This window comes from Mesocricetus auratus, unplaced genomic scaffold (assembly GCF_017639785.1).
Source record: "Mesocricetus auratus isolate SY011 unplaced genomic scaffold, BCM_Maur_2.0 Super-Scaffold_100014, whole genome shotgun sequence".
Taxonomy (NCBI): Eukaryota; Metazoa; Chordata; class Mammalia; order Rodentia; family Cricetidae; genus Mesocricetus; species Mesocricetus auratus.
This window is the reverse complement of record NW_024429197.1, coordinates 54792795-54820724: the sequence shown is the minus strand read 5'-3', so window position 1 is coordinate 54820724 and position 27930 is coordinate 54792795. Positions and strand designations below refer to the sequence as shown.

The 27930-nt window shown below is 41.5% G+C and overlaps 2 protein-coding genes across 2 annotated transcripts in view; one reads left to right on the top strand and one right to left on the bottom strand.

Moving 5' to 3' along the window:
- Window positions 1–27704, top strand: Snapc3 (small nuclear RNA activating complex polypeptide 3). The gene is made up of 9 exons (XM_005082163.4): window positions 1–660; window positions 1283–1360; window positions 7981–8065; window positions 15879–15983; window positions 18258–18407; window positions 22933–23015; window positions 24725–24889; window positions 26694–26801; window positions 27373–27704. Exons 1-9 carry the CDS (start codon window positions 359–361, stop codon window positions 27518–27520), a joined length of 1224 nt encoding a protein of 407 aa, XP_005082220.1. The 5' UTR covers window positions 1–358; the 3' UTR covers window positions 27521–27704.
- The window catches only part of Psip1 (PC4 and SFRS1 interacting protein 1), a 43424-nt gene continuing 40275 nt past the window's right edge, over window positions 24782–27930 (bottom strand). Inside the window, exon 17 of the mRNA XM_021234121.2 lies at window positions 24782–25305. The gene's annotated coding sequence lies outside the window, so the exon portion shown is untranslated. The remainder of the gene's footprint in view (window positions 25306–27930) is intronic.

The following is a 27930-nucleotide window of genomic DNA, read 5'->3' as shown; positions in this document are numbered from 1 at the left end:
CCTCTAGGACTGGAGGGCAGCAGCACAACTCACAACACCAGTGGGCAAAAGTCCCTCCCCCACGAACCGGGGCTGAGGAAAGTGTGAGAGAGCCCCCAGTAAGTCTTTAGTTAACTGTGATTCCACCATGAAAACACCAAGCGGCACCGCCCTCGGACAAGCGGAGAGAACAATGCACCCAACCCCGCCCACAGTGACGAGCCGCGCCCAGGCGGTGGCCGCGGCCTGCCGGGAAATGTAGTTTCTGAGGTCTGGCTAGCGCAGCCGCCCGCCGCTCCGGAGCCGCGCGCAACTACAAATCCCGTCACGCCCCGCGACGCTCGCTTGCCAGTTTTTGCCGGAAGGGATCTCGGCTGACATGGCGGAGGACCCGCTGGGCGGCGGTGCGGGTTGTCCGCAGCACCCAGTCCCTAGTGCGAGTCACGGCAGCTTCCCAGAGTACGAGCTTCCGGAGCTGCACACCCGCGCGTTCCACGTGGGCGCCTTTGGGGAGTTGTGGCGCGGCCGGCTCGGGCTCCGCGATTTGTCGCTGAGCGAGCCGCGGGCAGCCGAGCAGCCGGCGGACGGAGGGGCGTCCGACAACGGCTTGGACGATGCTGCTGTGGCCGGGGATCTGGGCTGCAGTCTGGAGGCAGCGGCAGAGCTGAGGGTCGTGTGCGGGTGAGTGCGCAGCCTCGGGGCACTGCGTGGGTCCGGCTGGGTACAACCCCGTCCCTGTGCTCCTCGGGTACTCTTCCGGGCGAGGGCCAGTGATTTAACCTTCATTCCCCCTTAACCCTTTCCGGAAGGCCAGAAGAGATGCTAGGGTCCAGAAGAACAGTTTATGAGGGTGGATCCAGTAACGGGACTCGACAGTTGCATAAAAGACTTCTATTCTGTGATCTTTAAGGCGCTTGTTGGAGTAACAGCGGTATATATCTATCATTGACATTTAGACAATAGGAGTACGTGAGGATGAATGAGACAATCAGAGCTATGTTAAAACTCCAATTAACTGTAGTCTCTAGTGGTCTTCGGTTCCCCCAAAAGTACCTTACCTGAGGGTGGAAATACAAAACTTATTTGTAGTGATCCCCTATTTGACAGTATTGGCTGTCCTCAAATGAACGGTATAACATATTGGCACAAAAACCATTGTCTTCTGGTTTCCTTTGAGCCGCCTGCTGGATTTCATAAGGCTTCTTAATTATTCAGTGATGTATTCAGGACAAGCTCTGACCCGCTGTTGAAAAATTCACGGCTGATCCTTTCTCCTCTCTCCCGACCCCTCCCTCTTCCTAAGCCTTGATAAACTGAGATGCCTTGACGAAGGTGAAGACCCAGAAGTCATCCCAGAGAACACTGACCTAGTGACTTTATGGTATGATTTTGTTTTGTTATCTGCTATTTGTTTTGGTGCTGCGGTGAAGCAGGACCTTCTCCTAAACTACACCGTTAGCCTTTCTGCTATTTATCTGAATACCTCTTGAATATTCTATTTTGGGAAGTATAGTATTATTCTCCACATTCCCACCACTTAAATTCAACCATTGAGTTTGTCCTGGCTCGAGGCTGTAATTCCAGCACTCAGGAAGCTGAGTCAGGAAGATTAATGCAAGTTAGAGGCCAGTCTCCGTTACATAGTGAATTCAACAATGATTGATTTAAAAAAAAAAAACATTTGGACTGCCTTGCTTTAACTCTGTGAGAATGGAGCACAATTGTGTGTGTTTCCATCTGTACATCAGTTTGTAACTCCAAAAGTGCCATTTTGCATAGTCAGGGTGATATTCTTTTTTATATTTATTTATTTATTTATTTGCTTATTTATATACATTATTCTACCTTCATGTTAGAAGAGGGCACCAAATCTCATTATAGACGGTTGTGAGCCACTATGTGGATGCTGGGAATTGAACTCAGGACCTCTGGAAGAGCAACCAGTGCTCTTAACCTCTGAGCCATCTCTCCAGCCCCCCAGAATGATATTCTTACATCTAAAAAAAAAATTAAAAACACAAAACCTCTAGTATCCAATACATATTCAAATTTTCACTATTTTTATTGTATACTTAATCTACTTAGATTTTGAGAGTTTAAGCTAAATACTCAGAAATACTGGTTGTAAAGAACCAGTTGTTGGCCGGGCGGTGGTGGCGCACGCCTTTAATCCCAGCACTCGGGAGGCAGAGGCAGGCGGATCTCTGTGAGTTAGAGGCCGGGCTGGACCGATAGCCTCCAAAACAATCCAGAGAAACCCTGTCTCGTAAAAACCAAAAAAAAAAAAAAAAAAAGAACCAGTTGTTTTTAGGAATGGTGGCATATACCCTTAATCCCAGGGGAGTGGATGCAGGCAGATCTCTGCTAGTTTGAGGCCAGCCTGGTCTACATAGTGAGTTCCAGGCCATCCAGGGCTATATGAGGTTAAAAAAAAAAAAAAAAAAGACACAAGCACCAGTTGTTTTGTTTGTTTTTATTTATTTTTGTTTTTCAAGACAGGGTTTCTCTGTAACAGCTCAAAGGTGTGCAATACCAGTGCCAGGCTCACACATTAATCTTAATAATCTTGTCAGATGTTGAACTTTTTGAAAAAGCCTAAATCTAGCTCTATGCTTGTCTTTCTCTAAGGCTTCCTTTCTTCTGTCATTAAACTTAAAAAAAATAAAAACAAAGACCTAGCCAGAGTGGTGACTCACATTTGTAATCCCAATATTTGAGAGACAGAGAAATGAGGATTGCCAGAAAGTCAGGGCCAACCTGGGTCCAGGCTATCTATTTAAAGAAGAAATCTAAGATCCTTAACTGTAAGTTCCTGCCACTCTGCTTCCCTTTCTTTTTCGAGGCAGGGTTTCTCTGGGTAGCTTTGGACCCTGTCCTGGATCTCACTCTGTAGACCAGGCTGACCTTGAACTCACAGAGAATCACCTGCCTCTGCCTACAAGTACTAGGATTAAAGGTGTGTACCACCATTGCTCAGTTAGATTTATTTTTTTTATTTTTTTATTTTTTGGTTTTTCGAGACAGGGTTTCTCTGTGGCTTTGGAGGCTGTCCTGGAACGAGCTCTTGTAGACCAGGCTGGCCTCGAACTCACAGAGATCCGCCTGCCTCTGCCTCCCGAGTGCTGGGATTAAAGGCGTGTACCACCAACGCCCGGCTCAGATTTATTTATTTTTATGCTGAGTTTATGTCTGTGTGAGGGTGCCAGATGCCCTGGAATTGTAGTACAGACAGTTGTGAGCTACCGTGTGGGTGCTGGGAATTGAATCTGGGTTCTCTGGAAGATCAGCCAGTGCTTTTAACTGCTGAGCCATTTTTCCACCTCCTAGTATTTAAATTTTTAACCACTTAAAACATGAAATCAGAGAGGGAGTTGTTAGTACTATGTATGCTAATGGTAAAATCTGTTTCTCACACCTCACTGGTATGGCCAAGAAAGCACTGATTACTGCTCCAACCAACATGTACTATTTAAAGGATGAGAAGAAATTGTTAGAGTTCTGCAAGATGACCCATAACTCTCATCCTAAGAGCCAAACCAGGAAGGGTGTTTTAAAAGTAGATTTTGAGCCACCAACATGCATTGTTCATTTTCTGGAACCTATATTGTGGAAGTAAGAGAACCTGTTCCTCGTAAGTCCTCTTCTGACCTCATACATCCAACACAGCAGGAGCACATACTCTTTTGAGTTTACACACAGCAAGCAAATAAATGTAAAAACAAAAATCAAACATTAGGCTGCTAGGATGACAGGAAAAAGCACCACTAAATTGGAACTTTTCTAAACTCGGAAACAGAGGAGGAAATGGGACTTCAAAGAGAATTTACTGCAGGAAGTGACTGTAAGATCAACTTGAGAGAGATCTGAGTGCAGTAAAGCCAGGACTCAAATCACAGAAAGTGAAAAGGGACTGATAAAATGTTTATATGGCAGAAGCACTCTAAATAATGCCAAAAGATAGCCTGTGAATTTGGAGAATCAAGTATGTACTACAGGGTCCATGTGTAGGACAAAAACACCCTATGGGAAAATGAGGTGAAGAGATATGAACCAATAATTTACGTTAAAATTTTTAAGAAAGATAATGTGGGTATGTGGACCACCTTCTAGTCCTGCTGAAACACTGAGGTGGGTCACTCCAAGCCCCAGGCAAGCATGGACTACAAATTAGACCTTGTGTCCAAAGACCTTAGAATAAAGATGTACTTGGTAGCAAAACCCTTGCTGAGTGCACAAGGCACTGTGACGCCTCTTCCAAAGTCAAAACAAAACTGAAACCACTGACTTGGTCTGACTACCTCAGAGCATTAAAACAAGGAGAAATAAAACCACAGCAATGAAGAGTTAAGAATGGCACACATTGGGGCTGGAGAGATGGCTCAGAGGTTAAGAGCATTGACTGCTCTTCTAGAGGTCCTGAGTTCAATTCCTAGCAACCACATGGTGGCTCACAACCTTCTATCATGGGATCTGGTACCCTGTCTGGCCTGCAGGCATATATGCAAGGAGAATGCTGTATATATAATAAATAAAATCTTTAAAAAAAAAAAAGAATGGCACACATTTTTGGTCCCTACTAATCTTTCCCATTCCTTTACTTCCTAATGACCCCTTGCAGACAACTAACTTCTCTCCATAGCTTTGGTTTACCCTGTTTGAGTTCTCAAATCAATTTTATTTCTTTCAGCAGTCCCAAGTTCAGTTAGGAGATAAAACAGAACAGTCACTTTACTGGAGAAAGCTTAATCTAGAGGATTGTTAACTTTATAGCCAGGCATAGTAGTTCACACCTATAATCTCATCACTTAGGCTAGTGAGGCAGGAAGATTACTGTAAATTCAAGACCTCCTGGACTACATAGTGAGTTCCTGCATAGCCTTGGCTATATGGAAAACCCTCATTTAAAAGACAAAACAAGCAATGAGGCCTAGACAGAAACAATAAAGAAAATGTGAGTGTGTGACAGGGTGAATGTAGGGAGCCTCCTAGCCCTCGGGTTCAGAGGATGCCAGAGGAGGGCCTTTCTTCCCCAAGAGTAAGATCTAGAGGCCATGATGTTACTGTGGTGGAAAGCCATCCTGAGTGTGCCAGGAAAAGCTATTGAGGGAAAGGGGCGGAAAGCCACTGGGCACGAGATGCTGTGGACTGCAGTGCACTGCAGAAGCTGGGCAGTGACACTGGAGCTGTGGACGCTTAGGACTCTGCTGAGCTGGCATATCAGATCAGGAAGCAAAGCCTTCCCTCATGAGCTACATACAATGCAGGGATTCCCCGCTGTCCTTTATTTACAGTTAATGAGTGCCAGCTGGCAAAAGAAAACTGTTTAAATCGGGAAGGTTCATTTTTACAGAACAGGTAGAAACACGTATGTTTGTAGATACGAACGAGTGGATTGTACCCAGCTTATCTCTCCTCCAAGGTTACCATGTGCTATGTGACTTTGCTTTCTTCATTCACTACTGTGTCTTGGAAGTCACTGATTTCAAACTTCATCATTGCTTCATTATTTATTATACTGTGTGGCTTTGCCATAGTGTGTTGAATACTCTCCTATAAGTATGCATTTAAGATACTGCAAATATTTTGCAAACTGGATATGGTAGCTCACATCTGTAATCCTATACTTGGGAGGCTGACAGACCATGAGTGTAAGGCTATCCTGGTCTAGTGAGACCCCCATCAAAAAAGTGAACTAAGTGGGGCAATGGTGGTGCATGCCTTTAATCTCAGCACTTGGGAGACAGAGATGGATGGATCTCTGAGTTTGAGGCCAGCCTGGTCTACAGAAAGAGTTCTAGGACAGCCATGGCTGTTACACAGAGGAACGCTCTTGAAAACCCAAAGTAAATAAGCAAATAAAATTTAAAGTGTGGATAACTACTGAGGTACAACACTAAAGATTGTCTTTGGCTTACACACACACTGGATTATAACAAAGCAAATGTGCCTGTATGTGTGCTTTACTAAGGACGATGCAGAGCACGACCCTGAGTCTGCACTCTGGTGCTGATAGAAGTCTGAAGGCAGATCTACTCCCTTGTTAGTGTTTATCACAGACTGCAGGGCAGCAGCGTGGGAAGTGATCTGTGTGATTACTGAACTTGAACAGGAAATAGTCCTCAGAGCCATCCTTCTCACTTGGGGGGAGAAGAAGTAAGTTGAACACTATGATGAGTCTTGTGGCTTGGTTTAGGGATTTGAAGTATCCAAATAGAAGGCTTCGGAGATGGCTCAGTCAGGAAAGTGCTTGCATGACAACTGAATTGGACCCCTAACCCCTTTAAAGGAGGCAGTGCAGGGGAGCCCCAGGGTACACTAGAGAGGTGGCTCAAGCACTAAGAACACTGGCTGCTTTTCTAGAGGACCTGGGTTCAAGTCCTAGAGCCAACATGGTGGTTCATGCCGTCTGTAATTCCATTTCCAGGAGATCTGATGTTCTCTTCCATGAGCACCAGGCACTTATGGTACACAAACTGACATGTAGGCAAATGGTCTGTACACGTAAAATAAAGTAGTAATAATTTGAAAAATAATAAGGTGGAACCCGATATGGTGGTGTATACCTTTAATTGTAGCACTGAGAAGGTAGAGGTAGGTGGATCTCTAAGTTTAAGGCCAGCATGGTCTACAAGTTCCAGATTAGCAGGGCTATATAGTAAGACTCAGTCACAATAATTAATTAATTAAAATAAAGGAACATGATGTTTAGTGTCTACCTTTGACCTCCATATACATATGCATATCTACACACACGTGTGTACCACATGCACATAAAAGTATCCTTGTAAATTTAGGATTTTTAATATATAACAGGCACAGAATGTATAGATGTCTGTACATGCATGGGTTAATAGACATACATGACTTAGCCTGTCTCAGCTGAAAGGCTTAGCAGCAGTAACTCTGGTAATCAAAACTCTGTGTCTAGATGCTGACTTCTAAACTTGTCTCCCAAGCTGGGCATGATGGTGTGTAATCTATGACCAACACTTGGAAGGTGGAGGCAAGAGGGTCCAGAGTGCAGGGGCGTCCCTACTGTAAGTTCAAGAGAAGACTGGGGACATGAGACTTATTTAAAGTAAAAACCCCTCTCCAAGAAAGAAACTCCGGTTCCTAGAAGGATTAATGCCAGGATTTGGATAGGAAAAGTAGAGAATGAGTTTTGAATACCCATGGTTCCACAAACCAAGGAATGCACACCTTCCTCCCCTACCCAAAATAACAAAAGATCAGAGCCTGTTGAATGTTTGGATTCCTTCTGACTAACGCTAGAACAATTTGAGCAGCAAAATAATAGTAGAGAATAAAATTACTGTTTGTGATTTTGTGATCCCAAAGGATCCTGGGAGGAGGAAGCTGTGGGGAGAGATATAAGGGGTATAAATATTTTTTTATTTAAGTCTAAAAGTAGTTTTAAAATAAGTTGTATGGTTAGAGTTGGATAGTGGAACTCAGGAGTAGAGTTCTTGCCTGGCATAAGTAAAATTTTGGGTTTGATTCTTATCCCTACAAAAAAACATTAAATATTAAAGATATGTTAAGGCCTAGAGATGACTCAGTGGTTAGAAACACATGCTGCTCTTCCAGAGGATCTGGGTTCAGTTCCTGGTACCTACATAGGAGCTCACAGAACTATAATTCTAGTTGTGAGGGATCTGATGTCCTCTTCTCCCCTCTGTGGAAACCAGGTGCACACATGCACAGACACACATGAAGTCACACACACAAATAAAAGTCTTTAAAAGTTATTTTAAGGGCTGGAGAGATGGCTCAGAGGTTAAGAGCACTGACTTCTCTTCCAAAGGTCCTGAGTTCAATTCCCAGCAACCACATGGTGGCTCACAACCATCTGTAATGAGATCTGGTGCCCTCTTCTGGCCCACAGACATACATGCAGGCAGAATACTATATGCATCATAAATAAATAAATCTTTTTTAAAAAGTTATTTTAAATATTCAGGCAAGCATGCTGACCATTTTGTTTTCATGTGTCCATGTCAGTGTTAGGAAGGGGCTCTTGGACTATCGGGAAGAAAACATCACGATAGACCGCGCCTGTAGACAAGAAACATTTGTCTATGAAATGGTAAGTCTCACCTTTCCACTCCTCTCTGCTCTGAAACAGTAAGCAGAGTGGGCCATTGACTGTTACTGAGAGCTGGTTGGAGAGCATTACTCATGGAACTGAAGGACCACACTTGACTCCAGCTCTCTGGCTGACTCTTTTTTTTTTTTTGGTTCTTGGAGACAGGATTTCTCTGTAGCTTTGGAGGCTATCCTGGAACTCACTCTGTAGACCAGGCTGGCCTCAAACTCACAGAGATCCGCCTGTTTCTGCCTCCCAACCTTGGGCTTAAAGGCGTGCTCCACCACCACGTGGCATCTCTGGCTGACTTTGCTTTTATTTTGTTCTTACTGTTGGCAGCTGATCAAATCTACCTGTTTACTTCTCTGTTCCTGGAACGTTTCTGTTCTCCTGATTTTACTTTAACCATATTCTTTTGGGAAGGGAACAGATTCTGGAACTTGCTATGTAGATGAGGCTAGTCTTGAATTCTCAGATTGACGTGCCCTGAGTACTGGCATTAAAGGCATATACCACCACAACCAATTTTTAAAACCATATTCTTGTCCATTGCTTCATGCATGAAACTCTTAAGACAAAGTGAAATGTGATAGTTTGAAAGAAAACAGTCCCCAAAGAGAGTGGCATTATTAGCTGTGACCTTGTTGGAACAGTTGCGGTCTTGTTGGAGGAAGTATGTCACTGTAGAAGCAGGCTTGGAAGTGTCATATATGCTCAAGCCACACCCAGTGAGACAGACCATTTCCTGCTGCCTGCAACCAAGTACCATGTCTGCCTACACACCATCGTCCTTCCATGATGGTAATGGACTGACCCTCTGAACTGTAAGCAAGTCACCCAGTTAACTGTTTTCCTTTATGAGAGTGCCATGGTCATGGTGTCTCTTCACAGCGGTAGTGTATAAGGGTAGCTGCTGTCTTCCACCTTTTCTACTGTGGTAGAATTATATAACAAAATACCATTTTGGCTGGGTATGGTTGTGTTTCCCTGTAATCTCAGCACTCTGAAGACAGACCGGAAGGGGCCCTGTGAGTTCCACTCTAGCCTTGTCAACATAGCAAAGCCTTGGGGTAGGACATGGGGTGGAATACACTCAAAGTACATTATACATTAATAACTTGGTTGAAAATAGCCCGGTGAAACTCAGGATCATATACAATGAATACACACAAATGGAAATTTAAAATGTTAGAAATTAATAAAATGAAAACATTTTTGTCTATTTCAAGGGTTCAAGCCAAGAATGTTAGCTACACAGGTTACACAGAGAAACTGTCTTGAACCCCCCCCCCAATCCAAAAGCCGGTTGGTCTTGGTACATGCCTTTAATCCCAGTACTCCGGGAGGCAGAGACAGGTGGATGTTAGTGAGTTCGAGGCCAACCTGGTCAGTGCAAATTCCAGAACAGCCAGAGAAACCCTGTCTCCAAAAGCCAAAAAGCTGGGGGTTGGGGAAGTGTACATTCAGAATGTTTACTGATCCTCATTTCCAGAGCCAAACAAAAATCCTGTGTCAGTAAGAAATGACTTACTCTCCTTTACCTGGTAACCCTGATCTATTTGAAATTGCTGCTCTGTGTGTCTTATTCACATAAGCAGAATTTATACAATATTTTTCTTTTGGTATGGTTTGTATTGTAGCATATGTTAGAACTTCATTCCTTCCTGTGGCGGAGTGAAATCTTTTGTTACAAGGATACACCACATGTTATTTGTTAACATGCTGTTAGCTTTGAAGTTGTTCCCACCTGTTGGTTATTGTGAATTATGATTACTGTGAATACTGGAGTATAAGTGTTTGGGATCTATTTTCAGTTCTTTTTGTGACACGCCTGAGGTGGATTGCCAGGCACTATGATGCCTCTGTCTGAAATTTTATGTATGTGTGATGATTCTGTATTTACTTTACTGTCTTCCATAAAAAGCTGCACTCTGTGTTCCCACTAGTAATTCATGAAGCTTCAGTTTCTTACGATCCTTTTCAATTCATAGTTTGTTTAGAGTAACCACCCTAGTGGTTATCTTGTTTTATAATTTTGATTTGTTCTTCCTAACGGCTAATGATGTTAAGCATTTTTTAATTTAAGTATTGGTCTTGTATATTTTCTTTGAAAAAATATCTAATTCTTTACCAATTAGAGTATATTGTCTCATGACTGGATGTTCTGGATGCCAAAGCTTTACCATATTTGTGATTTGAAAATATTTTCTCTAATTCTGTGGATTATCTTTTTTACTCTTTTGATGTTGTCAGGTTTTAAAATTTGATGAGATCAAGAATATTCATTTGTTGTTGTATTTTGTTCTCTGACTTTGGGCATACTTAAGAAATATTAGCCTAACCCAGTACCATGAAGATTGTCCTCTTTGTCTGCAGAGGGTTAGAGTTTTAGCTTGTAGGCTTGGCCTTGATTCATTCTGATTTTTTTTTTAACTAAAAAAAAGTTGATTTTGTGTATGTTTGGATTTTTGCCTGCATGTAGATCTGTATAACACCTGTGTGCCTGGTGCCCATGGAGACCAGAAAGGGTCCTAGATCCCCTGGAACCAGAATTAAAGATGGTGTGAACCCTGTGTGAATTTTGGGAACCAAACCCAGGTCCTATTAAAAAAGTAAATGCTCTTAACTGCTGAACCATCTTTGCAGCCCCTCTTGAGTTTATTTACTATGTGATGTACAATGAGGGTTAATCTTCATTCTTTCGTACATAGCAGTGCACCAGCCCACAGGTGGGGTACAAGGCACTCCTGTCCCCCAAAAACAGTCTTAAAAGTGTGTGTGTGTGTGTGTGTGTGTGTGTGTGTGTGTGTGTGTGTGTGTCTTATAGAGACCTCAGAGTCTCACTGTGCCCACTGTGTAGTTCTGGCGAGCCTGGAGCTTGCTCTACACCATGTAGAGCAGGCTGGTCTTGAACTGAGAGATCTGCCCACATCTGCCTCCTTGGTGCTGGGATCAAAGGTGTGTGCCAACCCACTAACCCTCAAAATAATATAAAATTGTATTACACAGAAGCTAGTCAAGGTTTCTCTCGCACTGGCTGATACAAAGCATGATGAGAAGATACCTTAGAAATAGCAACTTCAGAAAAGTAACAAGATGAGTTTCATGTGGCTAATTTGGTGGTATAAGCATTCCTCCCTCCCTGCCTCCCTCCCTCCCAATCCTTTCTTAATTTCTTTCTAGGAAGCCAGAAACACTAAGTGGTCTCCCAGTGTGAAGGGCCACATAGTCCCTTTTGTGAGCAGTCAGGAAGTGAGTAGAGATAGATTTAGTCAAGGAGAGTGCTAGCCTGCATTGCACAAGGCCATGACTCAGATCCCCAGTGCTAGGGGATGGGTGTCTCACTAGAATACCATCTTGGTTTGATCACGTATGACAAAAAATAAAGTTGCCCTAAGATACCTAACGCCAAATACTTTAACACAGAATGGACTTTTGGGGGGGGCACCTTCTAGCTGCAGCTTCTGCGTAGCTGGTGTTGGTGTGCAGCAGTGAGGTTGTCAGTCTTCACAGTGTCCTCATCCACTACACCATCTTGAAAGCTCTCCACAGATTCACAGTGGCAGGATTGCTTAAGTTTTCTATTTTGTTTTCTGCACCTTATATTATTTCCTTCTTGGTTTTTTGAGACAGGGTTTCTCTGTGTAGCCCTGGCTGTCCTGGAACTCACAGAGATCTGCCCAGCATATTATTTCCCTTTTTCTGCTAACTCTGGAATTAGTTTGTTCTCCTTTTTTAGCTTTTTACCACAGCTAAATTTTTAAGGTTGTTTTTCGTTTCTCTGAAGTGTATTCGGTATGTTGTGTTTTCACTGTCTCCCTCTGTTGTCTAACTTTCCTTGTATATTTTATCCTGTGGGTTTCATAAGTGGGTCTCTTGTTTTGTGTTGTTTTCATATATGTGCATGTATGTGCCTGAGTTTGGATTTGTGAACATGAGTGCAGTGCCCATGGAGGCCAGAAGAGGGCATTGGATCCCCTGAAGCTAGATTCATAGGCAGTTGTGAAGTACCCTGTGTAGGTGCTGCAACCCACACTCAGTTCCTCTGCAAGAGCAGTACATACTGTTACTCCTGAACCCACTGGTTTGTTTTGAGAAGGGTCTCCCTGTATAGCCCAGGCTGGCTTCAGACTTCAGAACCTTCCTGCATCAGCCCTCCCTGTCCCCGCATTGATGGGGTAACAGGCTTACACCACGGTGTACGGCTGTACTATTGTATTTCTAAAATTCTCGGTTTTCCTTGTTCCTCATTTCTCGTGTTATTGACTGGTGATTAGAACTACTTTGTGTAACTTTAGTTTCTTTCAGCCTAGTTGGTGGTCTGTCCTACAGAATGGTTTGTGCGCACTTGAGAAGGCTACTGTTGGCTGGAGAGTTCTTCGTGTTTATGTTAATGTTAGCCTTTGTTCTTAGTGTCCCATTCTTCCACTGCCTATTGAGTTCATTACTGTAAGAAACATATCCAAGTCTAGGGTTTTTAAAACTCTATCAGTTTTTTTGCATATATTTTGGGATCCTTTTTCTCTCTATATGTTTGTAACTGTGTCTCCCTGCTGTGTGACACATTTTATCAACTATAATACCTTTGTCACTGTCTCATAATCTTTCTTAAACTCTGACTTGTTTGACAGTAAAACAGCTTCCAACAGTTTTATTTATGATTTACATGGAATATCTTGTACTTTTTTACTTGTTTATGTCTCAGTATCTAAAAGGAGTTTTTGTGATCCAGTCTGTCAGCCTGCCCTTTTGTTGTTGTTGTTGTTTGTTTTTTCGAGACAGGATTTCTCTGTATTGCTTTGGAGGCTGTCCTGGAACTCGTTCTGGAGACCAGGCTGGACTCAAACTCACAGAGATCCACCTGCCTCTGCCTCCCGAGTGCTGGGATTAAAGGCATGCGCCACCACTGCCCAGCAGCCTGCTCTGCCCTTTCAATAGGAGAATGTCATCCATTTACAGGTACACTAGTTACTGGAAAGAATGCACTTCTGTTATTAGACTCTTTAGGTGTCTTTGTTCCTCTGTTCTCCCATTATTTCCTTACTTTAGATATTGATTTTTGTTGTTTCAATTGATTCCCACCTCCTTCCTTTTCTGCATGCATTGAAAGTATCTTCTTAGTGGTTATTTTGTTTGTGGCTTCAAGTCATTACCCTTTCACTTCAACTGAACAACTTCTGCTGTGGCTGGTGCTTCCTCAGCTACTGTGTATCCCCAGTGTATTTGTCTTCCTTCATCCCTAATGGACAGTTTTGCTAGGTGTAGAATTTTGGGTAACTGTTTTCTTTTGTGGTTTCAAGTGTGTCATCTGACTTGTTTCTTGTCTTGTTTTCTGATGAGAAATCTGCTGTTAAATCAGTTGAGGAACCTCATTTTCTGTACTTAATTGGATTCTATTAGTTCATTGACCATATTTATGACAGCTGACTTAGCATCCTATTTTATTTGCTTTTATTCAATAGGCTTTTATTTATATGTGAGTCTAGAATTTGCTTCTAGGAATAATTACCATATTAAGACATTTTTATGTTTATTCAGAGAGTTATTGAGACTATCGGGCAGGGTGTACATGTTGATTGAGGTCAATGCAATATGGAATATATTTATTTACCAGAATAAGAACTTACACACAAAAGGCTGGGGAGTCAGAAGCGTGGCAGGCTTCCAGAGGAAGAGAGGAGAAGAGGGATTCGTTTCTCTTTCACTTCCTTTTATCTCCATCTGTCCTAAATTTCCTTATCCCTGCCCTTTGTGGGGCTCGCCCCTACACGTACATGTACATACATATACCTGCCACAGCATGTGTGTGGTTAGAGGACAATTTAGAGAACCTAGTTCTCTCCTTCTCGGTATGGGTTCCTGGGATCAAGAACTCAGGTTGCCAGGCTTGGCAGCAAACTCTTTACCTGCTAAGCCATCTGCCAGCCCTCATTAGTTAACTTAATTTTCTTCAAGACACTAAGTAGCTCTGGCTGTCCTGGAAGTCACTATGTAGACTATGCTGGCCAAAGAGAAGTCAGAGAGAACTTAGAGGTCTGCCTGCCTCTACCTCCTGAGTTTTGGGTTTAAAGGCCTGCACCATTACACCTGGCTTCCCAATTAACTTCTTTAACTCTGATGATTGCAAATTCTTTCCTGTAAATGAGCCGTATTTTCCTCTTCCATGTGTGTGCTTTTGTTGAAAGCTGGACACTAGCTGTTACACTTTTTACTTTTCCAGACTGTTTTGCTATGTGACTATTAATTGTGTATGGCCATTGATAGTTCTATTCTATTACCTCATTGTTTAGTCAGTGACCTAAATGACTTCAAAAATTAACATTAAAAAAAGAATCTGTTAAGAAAGGTTATATAGCCGGGCAGTGGTGGCACACACCTTTAAACCCAGCACTCAGGAGGCAGAGACAGGCGGATCTCTGAGTTTGAGACCAGCCAGGTCTACAAGAGCTAGTTCCAGAACAGCCTCCAAAGCCACAGAGAAACCCTGTCTCGAAAAACCAAAAGAAAGAAAGAAAGAAAGAAAGAAAGAAAGAAAGGTTATGTAATTGTTCCAGTAGGTGGTTCTATCAGGTACTGCCTGCAGGGCCAATCAAGGCAAGCATCTGGCCAGGCCCTTAACCCCACATTTTAAGGACAGGGTCTCTGCTTGTCTGCCCTGGCACCAGCCTGCTGTTCTGGGAACTCAGCTGCTATCTCACATCTGCAGTGGGGTGGAGGGAATGGGGAGAAGTATTGGTTTGCACATACTGCTTATCTGCAGAATACAATCAGATTCTCCCCTCTCCAATATCCTGTGGGAATCTTCAGTCAGTTTCCAGACTTCCAGAGGAATGTATTTCATCTTCTCAGTCTAGTGGCTGCTTCAGTTAAAGAGCTTCCTACTCTGCATGATGCCACTTCCACTTTTTAAAAAACAAGAATATATAGTAGTTTATATGTATTTGTGTATACCTGAATGCATGAATGTACACCACATACAGAGGGCAAAAGAGAGCATTCGCTCCCTGGAACTGGAGTTACAGGTGGCTGTTTGCCACCATGTTCATGCTGGGACCTAACCCTGGGACCTTGGCAAGAACACTAAGCGCTCTTAATCATCAAGCCATCTCTCCAGCCCTAGCTCCCCACTAATTTTTAAAACATCTTGCATTTTCTTTCTTTCTTTGTTTTCTTTTTGTTTGTTTGTTTGTTTTTTGAGACAGGGTTTCTCTGTGGCTTTGGAGGCTGTCTTGGAACTAGCTCTCGTAGACCATGCTGGCCTCAAACTCACAGAGATCCCCCTGCCTCTGCCTTCTGAGTGCTGGGTTTAAAGGCTTGCACCACCACCACCACCACCACCCAGCTACATCTTGCATTTTCATTTAACTATTTCACTTTAGTGGCTCTTATAACTATTAACCACATATAAAAGAATATGGTATATTAAAGATTATATATATATTTGCAACCTGAATAGATTGCAGAACCTCCAAGCTCGTTGTTAAAACTAATTTTGTAAGCATATTAATGGTTGTAAACAAGAAATAGTAATGAGAAATGCCATTCAGAACAGTATTAGCTGACACTCCTGTTTATCATTAGTGCCTAAGCATATAGCACCAGATGTCTTATTACATATGTTATATACATATTCCCAAAAACAAGTCTGAAAAAAGCATTTTCTCCTATTCAATAGGTGAAGCTGAGCATTAGGAGAGTAACCTCTCCTCGCTTAGAATTAGACATCAAACTCAGGATTGACTGAAGCCCTCACTGTGGGCTCTGTGCTGCACTATCTCTTAGCTGATTTCAAGGTCTCGTTTTCTTTCTTCAGGAATCTCATGCACTTGGGAAAAAGCCTGAAAATCCAGAAGACATGATTGGAGAAGGGGAGCTTATCCTGTCTGTGAACATCTTGTACCCTGTTATATTTAATAAGGTCAGTAATGAAACCTGCTTTTCATGGCTAAGTAGCTTTGTTTGAGTATTAGGGTAGAGCCTAGGACCTCATGGATATGAGGCAAGTACTTTACCATGGGGACACCACCAGTCCCTAAAAGTAACTTTTAACAAAGCATTTATTGTTTGAGTCTATCTCAGGTTTCAAAATAAATGGTAGCATATATAGTCTGACATTTTATTTTTTAGGACTGACAGGATGCATTTGTGAGTTCTTTGTTTTAGTAAGAAATGTTCCAACAAATTTCAAAGTCAAATTTACGTCTTATAACCAATGATTACATTTATAACACTGAAATGTGTGGCTGATTTGCAATAGAAACAACTGAAAGTATGTATATACCTCCATAATGAGTCTAATTCGCTGATAGAGTAATGGAATGAACTTAGTTCAGAATCTCTGGGAAGTTCCTCGTTGATGAAAATACATAAGACAAACAAGTTAGGGATACCCAGTGTTAGTTTCTTTTTTATTGCTGTGAGAAAACACAACAACCAATGCAGTTTACTTGAAGGAAGGCCTGAGCTGGGTCTCATGGTTCCAGAGAGTTAGAGTCTATAATTGTAAAGCAGAGGCAACAGGTAGCAGACATGGCCACTGGGGCTGGAAGCTGAAGGTTCACATCTCAAACCACAAACAAGAAGCAGAGAAAGCAGACTGAAATGGTACAAGTCTTTAAGCTCTCAAAATGCAGGCTTAGGGGCTAGAGTGACGGCTTAGCAAGTACTGCTCTTGCAGAGGACCAGAGTTCTGTTCCCAGCACACACATAAGTGGCTCACAGCCACCTGTCAGTTCAGCCCCTTGACAACTGCACTCATGCACATACACATAGAAACACAGGCCTATATAGAAAAGTAAAAATGAATTTAAAAACATTCTCAGCAGCACACTTCCTCCAACAAAGCCACACCTTCCTAAACCTCCTTTAACAGGCCAGCAATTGGGACCACTCTTTCAAATGCCAGAGACTATGGGAGACATTTCTCATTCAAACCCAGAAATCTTTTAGACGTCTCAATGAAAGAACTCTATTCTAAAGTGATATTTATGTGTCCTTACCCCTCCCTTGCACATGTTAAGCAAGCATCAGATTTCATATATGTTTCTGCTGTTTTTCAGAGGTGTGTCCTAAATTCTGTGGTTTGAGTATATTGCTATACATAATTTGCACTTAAGTAGGCTTTTATGAAGTACCTTGGTTATACTTACTCATTATATTGCTTAAGTTCTCAAATTGCCAGTTTGTTTTTTATTTTGTTTTGTTTTGCTTTTTTCCAAGACAGGGTTTCTCTGTGTAACATCTATAGCTGTCCTAGAACTCAATCTGGAGACCAGGCTGTCTAATTGCCAGTTTTTAAAAATGAATTTTTGGGGTTTATAACTTGGGAGCAGGATGTAGATTGCAAGTTCAGTGATACAACTTCCAGGAAAATCCAAGACACTGCTGTTGGATGAAGTTGTATCCTAAAGGCTCCTAGTCCTGATGTCAATTTAATAGCACCTTGACTATAAACTTTAAAGTAGAAAAATTCTGTTACCAAGTGTCTCGGTTGTACCCAGGGGATTTTGAATTTGGGGAGCTAATTGGGTGATGATAAGAGAGGTTAATACCATCAGAGTAAATCCATGCTACGTAAGAAAAAGAGCACACCACAGAAGACTGGAGGGTTTTGGTCCCAAAGAAATGAGGAATTCATATACAACTCTTTAGAGTTTTTATAGGAAGAGTAAACAATTTAGGATTGGTTGGTTTTTGAGCTGTGGGTTGTAGGATGATAAACAGCACTCCCACCGCTCGGCTGAATTATACCCAGCACCTTGTGCATGGTAGACATACACACTACCACTAACTGAACTATTTTAGATTGGCTTAATTAATGGGTATGAGATAGACAAATACAGAAAACTAAGAAAATGCAGAATACCAACTTATGAATGTAATTGTTTTCCGTACTATAGATCAAACTCAGAACCTTGTGCATACTAAGTAAGTGTTATACTACTGAACCCTGACTCCGGCCCAAGAGGATAGGTAAAATAAAGAAAATTTCACCTAGCATGGTGGCACACACCTTTAATCCCAGCACTCAGGAGGCAGAGGCAGATCAGTCTCTGAGTTCAAGGACACACAGGACTACACAGAGAAACTATGTCTGAAGGGGGGAAAGTAGTAACTTTATTTAGACGAGGTCTTGGTGGGATTTGTGGTTAACTGGTTTTTAAAATGGACACTTCTTACTGTTTGGCTTCAGCACAGAGAACATAAACCGTACCAGACAATGTTGGTATTGGGCAGTCAGAAGCTCACAGAACTGAGGGACTCAATTTGCTGTGTCAGCGATCTCCAGATTGGTGGAGAATTCAGCAGTACTCCAGACCAAGCGCCTGAGCACATCAGTAAAGTGAGTGACTTTTCCCTTCCCCTTAGAAGAGAACCGCACGTAAAGTGAGTGACTTCTCCTTCCCCTTAGAAGAAAACAGCACGTAAAGGGAGCCGTGTGTGATTACTCCAGCTGGGTCATGAGCGTTAACTGCATGTTCTCATGGTACTAAGGTGCTGCCATCTCTCCTCCTGCCATCCTCGAGCTTTTCAGAGACATTGTTGTGTTCATTTCCTCAGTGCTCACCATTTACAGCTGTTCTGTGGTGCTCCTCCTCCTGAGCCAACACCGTCCAGCTGTCTGGCCAGTTGCATTCTCTTTTTCTTTTCCCTACAGTCAGACTTCACCCTCATTTATTTGCCTTTACTTAGTCCTAGGATTAAACTAAGGAAGCACTCTCCAGTGAGCTATAGCCCCAGCCTTGTTGTTGCTTTCATTTTGTTCTTCAACCTTTTCTATGTAAAATGCTGTAAGATTTTCAGTCCACCTTAACCACCTCCAGGAAAAGTTTGCAGACTGCCAAAAGCCTCAGTCATTTGTATCCGTTCTTCACTGCTTGTAGTCAGTAAGTACACAGGCCAATATGAGACAGGGAGATAGATGGTGGAGAGCTGATCTTTGCAGGTGTTTCCTGGTAATGGCACCCTTCATGAGACAGAAATGCCCATGTACCTCTTGGAGGGGAGCAAAGTATCAGGTGGACTGCCCAAAACATTTTCAGAAGTGAGGGAGTGTTTCCCTAAGCAAAGAGAACAACCCGATCTTGCTGAATCTCATGACAGAGAAAGATTGCTCTGTTTGTTACGTGATGCAACGTTAGCAGAGGACCCTGCATATACTTGCCTACTGAGGAGAGGGTATCTCTGCAGGCACATAAAATGACATCTGAAACAAGTAGAATAAAGTTAGAACTTGGAGAAGAAGAATCAAAAGTCAATCTCCTTTTTCCAACAGCCATGTACATTTCTGTTTCATTGATCTTTTTTTGAGTCCCATGTTAATATCCAGTGAGGTTTCACACAGTGAATTTGTGTCTTCATGAGTTCCATCTTCCTGATTTGAGTATATGGTGTGGGAAGAAGCATCTTACCATGCATCTGGAGGTTCCATAGTCATACTTGAAACTCGGTTCCAGGCTTTCATGTCTGTCACAGTGCACATTAGGATATCCTGGTGCTGTCTGTGTCTATTTGCCTTATAAACTCAGTGTTCTAGTGACTGATATGGAGATGAGCATCATAGCTTAGGCAGAGATTACACTAAATGTATGTGGTTATGTTGAAAATGGCTTTAAGTACTTAATCTCTTCCAAATTGCCATAACTTCAATGATAGAAACAAATGGACTTTTAAGGCAATAGGTTTACCTTTTTTTCAAGGAAGAAAAACTGGTCTTTTGCAAGTTTTCTTCTTTTTTTTTTCTTTCTTTGTTTTGTTTTGTTTTTTGGTTTCTCAAGACAGGGGTTTCCAGGATTTCTCTGTATAGCTTTGGGGCCTCTTCTGGAACTTACTTTGTAGACCAGTCTGGCCACTAACTCATAGAAATTTGCCTGCCTACATAGCAAATTCCAGGACAGCTGAGGCTACATAGTTTTTTTTTTTCTCTCTCTTTAAAAACAAAAAGGATTAATTAATCTGAATTTACCCTCTTTGTACCAACCTGTCAGCTTTGGTGAGAACAGTTTGAGTCAGATATGCCAATCATTCCTGGTCAACGGGACTAGTCAGTTTATAGAATTTGTACTGTAGTGCTAAACCCTTCAGTTTTCTAAGCAGGGACTAAATAGTTTATTGTCTTATTTACATTTCTTAAATTTTATTTGTATGGGTGTTTTACCAACTTGCAATGTCTGTGTACCACATGTATGCAGTACCTGAGGCAGTTAGAAGAGGGCACTGGACCCTGGAAGTGGAGTTAGGATGCTTGTGTGCTTCCATGTGGGCTGTGAGCTGCCATGTGGGTGCTGGGGATGAAACCAGATTCTCTGGCAAACAGTAAATGCTCCAAACCACTGGCCATCTGTCTGGCTCCCTGACTTATGCTACTATATATTTCTTTCTGCTTTTGTCTGCTAAATAACCTGATCATCAAGCTCACACCATGTGCCCAGTATATGCTGGCCTTGGAAAGAAAAAGAGCAGTCAGCAAGAGAATTCAGCAAGCAGTGACAGGCTGAGGTCAGATCTGTGCTGTTCCCTCAAAGCCCTGCTGCTGGCTGTGGATGACTGCTGATTGCTGGTGAGCAGGCACTGAACAACAGTGATTAAACTTCACCAGCCGGCTTCCAGCACAGGCCTTTGTGGAATGTTCATCTGTTCAGAAACCTGCTTTGTTTCTTGTTCTTCAGCGATGTTTTAGAAATTTTATGAAGTTTAAAGCATTTACAAGGGCACGTAACCTATAAATGAGGTATTGATTAAACCTAACATCTTTTTGTTGTTGTTACTGGTTTTTTGTGACAGGGTCTCTACATAGCCCTGGCTGTTCTAGAACTCACTATGTATACCAGGCTGGCCTTGAATTCACAGAGGTTCACCTGCCTCTGCATCCCAAATGCTGGGATTAAAGGCGTGCGTCACCCCCCCCCCCGGCTGATATTCATATTTCACAGTGTTCATTTTTCCCCTCATTTGTAAGGAAAAATTTCAAACATATAATCAATATGGAGACTACTATAATGAACTTCACGTATTCATTAACTTATGCTTAGTAGTTCTCAGCTTTTTACCAAGGTCATTTTGTATGTTAACACCATTGTACACCAAGGAAAAGTGAAAGTATTCCCGAGTTGATTTTTTGTTGGTTCCACGGCATGTATTGCACTGGCAGTTGTGGACAGTTTTACAGGGGCTGCTGCATTTACGGCGAGCTGGACTGTTAAAGTCATTGCCAATGTGGCTGAACTTAGGTGACTCCAGTACATTTAAGTCCCTGTAGCTTAAAGGCAGAAAAAGGATTTGCTAATGTTTGGAGTTTATTATTATTGCTGCTGTTGTTTTTAGAATGGAACTGTATTTTTAAAACATGTAAATAGTGGTAGTATTTTCTGACCAAGTATCAAATACACTGTCTTCCAATGTATCCTGACTGGCTTGACACCTGTGATTCTTTTGCCTCAATTTCACAAGTACTGGGATTGCACCTTAAGCCTGTTTGTATGCTGTTTGTACAGTGAGAAGTTATTACCAGGTAATAATTGTTCTTTTAGAGTTGTTTTGTAAATAAGCAATAATGTGAGAAGGCATTCACAAGTCACTTCTGATGGAATTTTATACCAGTGTTATATGAACAAATACGTACATATATGGAACATTTGCTTGTTTTAAGGCAGGGTCTCACTCTGTAGCCTAGCCTGACTTGGAACTCACTATATAGCCAAGACTGGCATCAAACTCACAGCAGTCTGCCTCCTTCAGCCTTCTGAATGATGGTATTATGTCGTTTAATCTCTAGGTAGATCTCTAGGTTCAAGGCCAGTCAGGGCTACACGGAGAAACCCTGTTTCAAAAAGCCAAGTTTAAAAAAAAAAGAAAAGCCTTATTTGTGTAGGCAAGTGTGTGCCATGGCCCATGTATGGGGTCCACAGACAGACTGTGAGACTGAGCTCTGTGCTTCAACCTTGAGGGCCAGGAATCAAACTTAGGTTCCTCAGCTTAGCAGCAATCACTTTACCTCCCAAGCCATCAAGCCATCATCACCCTGGCCCTTGAACCTTTATTTTAGATTTTAGTTCACAGTTCTGACTACTTCAGAAGCATACTAAGGGACAGGTTTATGTCCTAGCTGCCAGGTGGGACATTAAATACATTGTACCTTAATTACGCACTACACCCTGAGGATTCAGTGACTACTGCAGTGAGGATCATGGCTACCCCCTTGAAGTCTTGTGGTATGATTCAGAGCCTCAGGATTGAGACCACTCGTGCCTACTATGTTACATGGGGCAAGATCGATTAAGAACAGAAATCCCGGTGGTGCATGCCTTTAATCTCGGCACTCAGGATCAGGCTCTGAATTGAAGACCAGCCTGTTCTAGGACAGTGGCAATGATACAGAGAAAACCCTGTCTCAAAAAAACAAAACAAAACAAAATCATGCTCTAAGAGTTACTGAAAATAGAAAAATTTGTAAAAACACTGAAAAACAAGAAATGCCAGAAAAACAACTAAGAGATCTTTGTCATTATTAGGGAAGCATCAAAGATATGTTGAGTTTCTAGTTCTGACACAAAAATCACTTAGTATAGGCTGCACATAGTAAATGAACAATGAAGCTGACTACAATCAACTTGGGTTCCTTTCTTGAGTCTCAGAACACACGTTTAATCAAGTCTATGATTGAACAACAACAGGATAAAACTGAAAAGAGCCACCGCTCTCTTGTGTGTGTGTGTGGTAAGAGCAGGTAAGCAAGACTTTAATTAACAGCTTTGACAACAGAGAGGCCCCCAAACATAAGTTGGTGGGTATTTCATGTGATTTTATGGTGTATAAATTTTGAATGGTTACAAATGGACTTTCATTCAATACCATCTGTTTTCTTGTAGGACCTGTACAAGTCAGCTTTTTTTTATTTTGAGGGAACCTTTTACAATGACAAAAGATACCCGGAATGCAGAGACTTAAGCAGGTACGGGTCACAAAAATCTTCTCTTCCTGTTGGCTTCTGTTCTTTTGAGAAGGGCCTCACTATGTAGCCCTGAACCTCAGTGATCCTCCTGCCTCTGTCCCCCCCAAGAGCTGAAACTAAAAGCATGCACTACCACACCCAACCATACAAATGTTTATTTCTATAAATTTTTTGTTTTTCCTAGACAGGGTTTCTGCATGTCACCCTGGCTATCCTGGAACTTGCTGTCCTCGAACTCCCAGAAATCCACCTGCCTCTGTCTCTTGAGTGCTGGTGTTAAAGGCGTCCACCACCATGCCCAGTTTATTTCTAGCTCTTAAATTAGTGAAGTCTTTTAAGGACCCCCGCCCCCAGGAATTGTATAAAGTTTGCATTGAATGGCATGTACTTTTAAAAAGATTAGGTCCACTAAGGTACTGGTTATTAATCTGAGGTGATAATGCTAATCCTTCAGTATTTTTTCTTCTGTTCTCAAGATAATTATAAGGCGGGAGGAACTCTATGTGCTTGTGAGTACAGCTGGTGGCAGAGCCAGAAAAGGAACCTGGGTCCTTGGAGCTAGAGAATTCTCTCTATTGTTTGCCCTTTGTTGGTAACAGATGGACATGTGTGTTATGTTGCTCAGGTAGAAGCATATTAAATTCAATTCTAATAGAATTTCTTTAGCACTTTATTTCATTATCAGTGGCCACACAGCCTCCCATGTACTGGTTTCAGCTTTACCCTTTTTTAAATGTAGTTTTCAGCCCTTGCTGTCAATTCTTAATAAAAATAATTGAGTGCCCCAAAGAGCTGTAGTATCTGTGGGTCACAGCTATCAGTACTTATGATCAGAATATTTCTTCCTGGTTTTTCAAGACAGGGTTTCTCTGTGTAGCCCAGGCTGTCCTGGAATTTACTCAGTAGACCAGGCTGGCATCTAACTCATAGATGCACCTGCCTCTGCCTCCAGAGTGCTGGGATTACATTTGTCCGCCACGGTTACTGTCACCGAAGCATGTTAATTAGAATTGGAAACATTCTGATCTCACTGCTTTTTAGTAAAAAACAATAAAATCTGTTACCAAAATTAACAAAATGTGGCATTAACATTTCTTGTTTGTGCTAAAGTGGTACATGTCACACAGCCTCCCACCAAAAAACTGGTCCTTTCTGAGATGGAAAGGGCAGAAGTGGATCTCCATGACTTTGAGGCAATCCTGGTTGGTATACATAATGAGTTCCAGGACAGCCAGGATTATATAATGAGACCCTTCCTCAGTTTACAAAACCCAAGAATAAAAAAGAACCCAAGAATAAAAAAGAACTGTTACTCAGGTAGATGAAAAGTTCAGTGTCTAATCTTCCTGCACATTCCCATCCCCTTTAACTTTTTAACTCTGTGGAAGCTTGGGTGTTTGGTTTGTACCATGGCACACATATGAGCAGAGAAAAACTGGTAGGAGTTAGTCTTCTCCTTCCAGTGCGGATTGTGGGGATTGCACAGATTGCACCCGGGTCATCAGGTTTGGTGACCAATGCTGTGTGTTACCTACTAGTTCCAATTCACTGTCCTGATCCAAGAATTTATTAACCACCATGATCTTAGATGGTCACCGTCCATTTAATTAGGAGGCCAGATGGTGTGAAATACTGCAGGTATGAACTCTTTTCTTTCCTGTTCGAATTTTAATAATAATGCTTTGTCCCTTACCTTATCCCCAAAACAGAACTATTATAGAATGGTCAGAGTCCCATGATCGAGGATATGGAAAATTTCAGACTGCTAGGATGGAAGATTTCACATTTAATGACTTGAACATTAAACTTGGCTTTCCTTACTTATACTGTCACCAGGGAGATTGTGAACATGTGGTTGTTATTACAGACATAAGGTATGTGGCATCGCTCAGAATACTTTATCTTAACAATGTCCTTAATTGGGGAGGGGGAAGGACACACGCTATAGCAGGAGTGTGGAGGTCAAATGTCAACTTGCAGGAGTCTGTCCTTCCATGTAGGTTGTAGGGATTGAACTGAAGTCATCAAACTTGACAGTAAGCACGTTTACCCACCAAGACACCTCAATAACTATTTCTGTACAAAAGCATAAATAACTGAAGTTCAGAGAATTAAAGGGTTATCACTATGGCTTGGCTTGGGAGCAGCGAACCTCTGCTTTCCGTGCAGCAGGAAGTAGACACACTATATTGTTCATTTTTTTGAAAATCTAGACTAGATGATACTGCAGGCCAGCACTTGAGATTTCTGTGAATTCCAGGTCAGCCAGAACTATTTAATAACAGACTATCTATAAATAAAAACAAAATATATATTAGAAATATATAAGAAAGTATGTATTGGAAGATTAAAATTTCATAATTTTAAGTTATCTCAATTTAATCAAAAACAGTAATTCTACAATGGGAAGTTAAGTAACTAAATTCCAAAATAATGGTTTTAGGCTTGAGGGGCTAAGAAAATGGCTTGGTGGTTAAGAGCGCTCGTTAAGTAAGTACAAGGATCCAGTTCCAATCTCAAGAACATGTAAGAAAAGCCAAGCATGGCCTTGCATACCTGTAACTCTAGTGCTGTGGTGGGTGATGACAGAAAAACCACTGGGACTGCTAGTCTAGTCTAGCTCGTGTCTCAAGGCAGTAAGGCAGAGTGGTACCCTGTACTCTTCAGGGACCCTCATGCACACCTTCCTCAGACACACAGTAGTTTTCTGGAGATTAAGAATATAAAGGTAAGACCTCAAAACTTCATATTTTATAACCTTTAGAACCTATTCATAGTATATTTATCTTTGCTAACCTTTACAAAATTAAAAGCCTACACTTTTTCTTTTTTTTTTGGAGACAGATTTTGTTTCACATAGCCCAGGCTGTCCTCAACCTTGCTGTGTAGCTAAGCTTAAACTCCGGGATTGAAAGGATTGCTCGTCAGTGGTTAAGAGCACAGGCTGTTCCTCCAGCAGGCCTGGGTTTGATTGTCAGTACTCGCATGATGGCTCACAACCATCTGTAACCCAACACCATTTTCTAGCTTCATTTTCTAGCTTCTGTGGCACAAGGAAGGCAGGTGGTACACAGACATACATAACTTAAAAACCTGGTCTTCCTGTCTCTTCCTCACAAGTACTGAGATTAGAAGTATGAGTATGTTTGTGGTGGATTATAATTTATCCAAGGCCAAGCAGCTAGTTAGTGATACTTAAATTTTTTTTATAGTTCTGACATTTAACATCTAATTCATGGCATTTAAGGATCCAAATCTTGGTTTCTAATAATGAGAAAGTAACAGCAAATTAATATAAGGTATCACCAGGAAGCCTTGCTTATACAATGCTGTGTTAAAGAGCAAGACTCTGATTTTATATATATATATACATATATATATATTATATATTTGAAAAAATATACTGTCACAGCATGTTAGCATAAGGGAAGTTGAGAATTAATTCCTTGTTCAATCCAAAAAGCACAACTGACTGCCCTTTAGTAAGCTAGGCAAGAGCTCTGGCACTAACTTATATCCCTAGTATGGGGTTAGGTATTTTACTTAACCCAAGTATAAGAAATCAGTTTACTGAAATCATTTGTGAGCAAAAAATGGAAGGTCAAACCCTGTTCCTAATGTTGGGGAACAGGAATAGGGTTTGCATTTCAATATCTTCATCTGTTTCCCTCATGAAAGGCTTGTACATCATGATGACTGCTTGGATAGAACACTTTATCCCCTTCTTACCAAGAAGCATTGGCTATGGACCAGAAAATGTTTTGTTTGCAAGATGTATACAGCTAGGTGAGTGACAGCTTTCTTTCCTGTTTAACAAGCACTGGTTTTCACCTTAGTACTTGGGCTACCTGCTTTCAGTTTGGGGTTGCAGAGCTTTATCGATGTTGCAATGTTAGTGCAGTTCTGTACAAGGGATCGAACCCAAAGCCTACTATTGCCTGTTAGCCAGCATGTGTACAGCACGAGGCTACAACCTATACTTTTAAAACAAGGAAATGTACGCATGAACAAACTTCAAGGAGCCATGCTCTCTGCTTGGCTGTCATTTACATTTCTTCTCAGTTTTTCATCTGATCAGTCACTGTGTCACAGGGAGCATTTCCTGTTGTATGTTGAGGCAGTAGTAGGTTCCTCATGTTGTGGTGATTCCCAACCATAAAATTCCTGTTGCTAATGTAGTAATTTTGTTACTGTTATGAATCATATCTGATATGCAATCTCTGAAAGTCATTCAACAACACCCCAAGGGGTCCTGACCCACAGGTTGAGAACTACTGCTATAGGCCATAAATCAGAATGTTGAAGCATAAAAAAAAATCTAGTTGTAATATAACATATACTTTTTTTTAAACTACAGATGGGTGACGAACAACGACACCTTTGCACCAGAGGATCCATGTTTCTTTTGTGATGTTTGCTTCAGAATGCTCCATTATGATTCCGAAGGCAACAAGCTGGGGGAATTCCTTGCTTATCCTTATGTTGATCCAGGAACCTTTAATTAGTACCACCAAAAAAGAAAAGAAAAAAATCTTTCTCCCTACTAAAGTTTAGTTTAACATATTTTGTACTTATTACACAGTGTTTTTGTTATTATTGTGGCTTTTTATTTAAGTTGCTTATGTTAGTTACTGAGATGCTGAAATGTTTTTTTGTATTCTGAATATATAAACCTTGTTGGAAACACAATTTCTGATTCTTTTCTCCGAGTCCTATACATTCTGTACACACAAATGGGTTTGGCTAATGATGGACTTCAGTTTAATAGAGTACAATTAACAATAAATACATCAAATCTAATAATCTTTTTAAAGAAATCTTTGAAGGATGTAAGAGCTACACCTCCTGCTATGAAACTATCAAGGTAAAGAACCTTCAAATATTTGCAATAAGGAGAGATTAAAAACAAATTATC